This window comes from Rhyacophila brunnea, unplaced genomic scaffold (genome assembly GCF_057557595.1).
Source record: "Rhyacophila brunnea isolate RB1 unplaced genomic scaffold, BYU_Rbru_1.0 scaffold_13, whole genome shotgun sequence".
In the NCBI taxonomy this organism is placed as follows: domain Eukaryota; kingdom Metazoa; phylum Arthropoda; class Insecta; order Trichoptera; family Rhyacophilidae; genus Rhyacophila; species Rhyacophila brunnea.
This window is the reverse complement of record NW_028232785.1, coordinates 23,181,584-23,186,191: the sequence shown is the minus strand read 5'-3', so window position 1 is coordinate 23,186,191 and position 4,608 is coordinate 23,181,584. Positions and strand designations below refer to the sequence as shown.

The window sequence follows — 4,608 nt, the reverse complement described above, 5'->3', positions numbered from 1 at the left end:
TTTTCATAAGTATGTAAAATTTTATGTGCTTTAAGTTCACCATTTCGCTTGAATTTTTTAAAACACACATCGCATTGATATGGTTTTTCACCTGTATGTGTCATTTTATGTAGGTTGAGTTCACCATTTCGCATGAATTTTTTAAAACACACATCGCACTGATGTGGTTTTTCACCAGTGTGTGTCGTTTTATGTAGTTTGAGTTCATTATTTTTTACGAATTTTTTAAAACACACATCGCACTGATGTGGTTTTTCACCAGTGTGTGTCGTTTTATGTAGTTTGAGTTCATTACTTCTTATGAATTTTTTAAAACACACATCGCACTGATGTGGTTTTTCGCCAGTATGTGTCATTTTATGTAGTTTGAGCTGACCACTTTGTATGAATTTTTTAAAACACACATTACACTGTTGTGGTTTTTCACCAGTATGTGTCATTTTATGTACCTTCAGCTGACTACTTTGTTTGCATTTTTTAAAACATATATCACATTGATGTAGTTTTTCACCAGTATGCGTCTTGTGTGACTTAAAATGCTGAGACTTTGTACATGTATTGTAGTGAGTATTTAGACGATTTACAGATTCAAACACTCCATAGCAATATTGGCAAATAAAGTTGCGTGGAAAATATGTAACTCTCCTCAACTTAATTCGAACAACCTTTGGCAAGTATAATTTCTGCACTTCTTGTTTCACATTCTGCTTATGTAGACTTATGTCTAGATTCTCAATTTTATTGGTTGCATGTGCTATCAGGTTATTGTCAACTGCATCTTTTCTAATGATTTTTAGTGGTTCATTGAGACGTACTGTGGAACATTGCTGACTAGAAATCTACAAAAATAATAGGTTAGGTATATTCAATTCCATTTATAAAAAATATGATTGTGTTTTTATGATTTATATAGGTTTTTTATGAATTAACTTTTTTTTAATCATAGGTTTTCTGTGGCAAAGGTCGAATGACTTATATCAGGATTCTATCTTATGGAACAACGTAGAATCACTGATATATGCTGATAAATAAGCAATAATTGACGCCATGAAAGCTGGCTTTATTATGATTTTCGTGATACACTAGCAGTGCTCGAAAAAAGTGGCCCAAATTAAAAGCGAGTGGGCTCTTTAAAAATAGCTGCGGTTCCATATATGCACGAAATCACTTTGAAATGTAATGTATCGATTTTTCGAAAAAAAATAATTAAAAGTTAAGTTCAATTATTTTTTACAATTTCAAGTTCTATCCAGCTTTAAGAAACAACCTTTATGATTGAACGTACCTGTGGATCAGAGAATTTAAGTTGAGGATTCTCATCATTGAATTGGCTGATGCTGTCAACAAATTCTTCTTTGATGAAGACTTCCTCATAGTCATTCTCAGACTTTATATTGATCGGACTGTTTTCACGCTTCTGAAAATATCAACACTATTAATAATATGAAATTTTATCATCAATATGATCAGCCAGAGTCACTTCACTTCTGCAGAAGGTCTCCTTCGAATCTTTCTTCTGCTATCAATGGCGGCCGCAAGTGCTCAACTGCATTAAGAAAATGATTTTATACTCACCGAGCGACATTCCGGGCCAATGCCATTTAATCAGTTTAGCTGTATCACATTACAGACGAAGTTTCAGTCTTATCTAACCTGCACCATGTTATGCCATGTTATGCTGAAGCTTCGCGTATGTTTTGTTTATCGATTTTATAACACTATTCACAGATATTAATTTTCGTAAAGTCAACTGCTGCAAACTAGGGACAATGTACGAAAGAATAGAAAGAATTGAGAAATTTATTGGTCAGTAATGACCGTCACCCTACTTCACTGTGAATATTGTGTTTGTGATTGTGGCTATGTCGTCTGTTAAAGTATAGAAATAAATAATTTTCAAGTAGTTACCCAATTAGTTTCTTAATAACAATTTATTGACAATGCTAGCTGGTATACATTTTTTAAAACATTGTTCTTTAGCCAGGTAAGGTGTACTTTTAAAACCGCAGCCCTACACTGTTTTGATCAACCGGAGTATAATGGTATTTAGTGACAGTTTGTTTGACATAGCGTTGCTGTAGGATTGGTTTGTCGAATAGACCAAATGCCAAATGTTCAGGAGACGATAATGTTTTTTTATTATTCTATATTTAAATACATGGAGCTATTTAAATTGTTGTTTTTATAGCATATGAATGCTGTATTCATTACAATGCAATTTAAAGAAATGGATGGTTCTGATCCATTTAGATACAAAAAATCATTCTGCATTAAAAGGTCGATTTAGACAAAAACGGATAATCGACAAACCAATCATATAGCGACGAGAGTGCATACATATAATATAAATACCTATGTATTTTTTCCTGCACCAACGCAGATAATATGGTGTAAAACTGTTCATTTAAATATGGGTATAACCCTAGAAATTCTGCCCCTTCTGCCTTATGGATAAGGCGGTCCTAATTAAATCACAACATAATAATACCTATAGGTACTCATTTTTCATTAAACAATGTTACACACCTTTAAGGCTATACTTCAGCTGGAGCACGGTCTAAAACGGCCGTGACTACGCGACGCGAAGATTGTGGAAATGACGCGTGCAGAACAAAACATAATTTGTCATAAAAAGTCAACATGTGTCCATTTAATGTTATGTTTATTGTTTTATTACCAATAATAATAATAAATTATTCATTGACATGTTTTCTTTTTCAAGTAAATGGGTAACGGTTTTTAGTCATCTTTACACGATTTAAGAATTAATTCCCCGTCGCCATCAAAAAACAAATTGACGTGTTCACAGCTCGACTTTCGCTCGCCGATTGCCAGCCAGTCCAAATTTTCATCGCACCTATAGTTGAAAATTATTTTCCGTTTTACTGAAGTACTTACTGTCTTAAGTTTTTTTATTTAAAATTAATGACTTAAATGAAAAGAAGACGTATTAACACAAATTACATATAAAATATTTGTTTTAGTCAACTTTATTGAATATACATACTTTGAAGACACCTCCAAGTGTAAGTAATAGGTTATTACAAACATCTGGACATATCCTGACACCAGTAAGTAATTAATACTTACCTATATGATGGTTTCTATTTATTTTTCACATGGAAACACTTTGGGCTCACGATAGTCGCCAGTTATAGTATGTTATAGTATTTATAAATTCGGTTATAGTATTATTTCTGAGTTCACAGAGATTAATCAACAAAGAGATGTTTTGAAGTTAGCATTTAAAGTACAAAGGAGGTATCTACCTGATTGATTGGTCTCCACTCCGAGTAAGAACTTCCCGGTTGAGGGTTTTCATTACAGAACTGCTGCGTTGCGTCTTCAGAGAACTCGTCGTTGAGGACAACCATTTCAAAATGGGGCTCAGGTTTTATATGGGACACGTCCGCCGAAAGGTTCTTAAAAATAAAATAAATAATATGTATCAAAAGATGGTCAATCAGTCTTATCTAACCAGTAGATTATCATGTTATGTTGAAGCGCCTCGTATGTTTTGATTCTATTCACACACATTTATTTCCGTAAAGCCAGCTGCTACAAACATGGGACAATGTACATAACATGTCTGAACCTAACACAATACACTAAGACCCAGCCATTAATGTCTGCAGAAGTATGGCAAACACAATGGTTATAAAACTAACCTCAAAACGCAATGTCGTGTCGGCAATGACCCGTCCCATGCCAATGTTGGTAGATTTCGACAAATTAGGTACCTACCTACCTATTCTCTTAGGCCAGATACTCTCATATGGACCAGATAATCTCATATGAACAGACAAAAATATTGTCAATCGATTTTACAAAATAGGACCTATAAAATGTTTATAGCGGAAAATGAGGACGTTATTCGATGCAACCAGACTTAGGATCTAGTTTCATTGAAATCATCGTGGCAGCTGTTTGAGTGGAAGTCAGATCCTTGTTTTCTATTGATGATGTCAAATGTTCTCAAACTCAGACATCCATGCATTCAAAAGTATGACAAACACAAAAACTAACCTCAAAACTGCAATTGACGTCTTCGGAATTTTCGTGCTTGATAAAAGTATGTCTCTGTTCGTTTGTTGAAGGCTTTGATGGTGGATCAAACCATACCAGAGATGGGATTCCGTCTGTGCTAGAATCAGCGTGACATGGTTCGCGTTGTATGTCCATTGAACGGTTAGTCGGGCGATCAAACCAAATGAGACTAGGCATCTTCCTTTCCTCCTCTTCAACTGGTTTGCGTTTTATATCCATTTATTTTACGTTTTTAAACTGGCTAATGTCCCTAAGCATAAGCACATTAATCTGTCATTGAGTATTATATTATGTTGACCATAGACTAAATCACAAACCTAACCAACGGTATTAATTTATTAATGCAGGTGATCCATTGATGTATAAAGCGTCGGGCGCGATGTTATCAATGAATGGATGGTTTAAAATATGACTTTTATATAACTAAATAGTTGTGAATATATACCGTGATATCGTTGTGGTAATATTATCCTCGAAGAGTGTATTATTATTGGATGTAGATTTATTTTGATATGAAAAAATATAATGTAGGGTGAGAACACAAAAAACCTTACATACCTA

The 4,608-nt window shown here is 34.0% G+C and overlaps 1 protein-coding gene across 1 annotated transcript; it reads right to left on the bottom strand.

The window, feature by feature from the left end:
* Positions 1–922: 922 nt before the first annotated feature.
* LOC147076972 (uncharacterized) lies at positions 923–4,346 on the bottom strand. The gene is made up of 3 exons (XM_085941480.1): positions 4,027–4,346; positions 3,270–3,422; positions 923–1,417 (listed from the first exon to the last, which is right to left on the bottom strand). Exons 1-3 carry the CDS (start codon positions 4,264–4,266, stop codon positions 1,256–1,258), a joined length of 555 nt encoding a protein of 184 aa, XP_085797606.1. The 5' UTR covers positions 4,267–4,346; the 3' UTR covers positions 923–1,255.
* Positions 4,347–4,608: the final 262 nt, after the last annotated feature.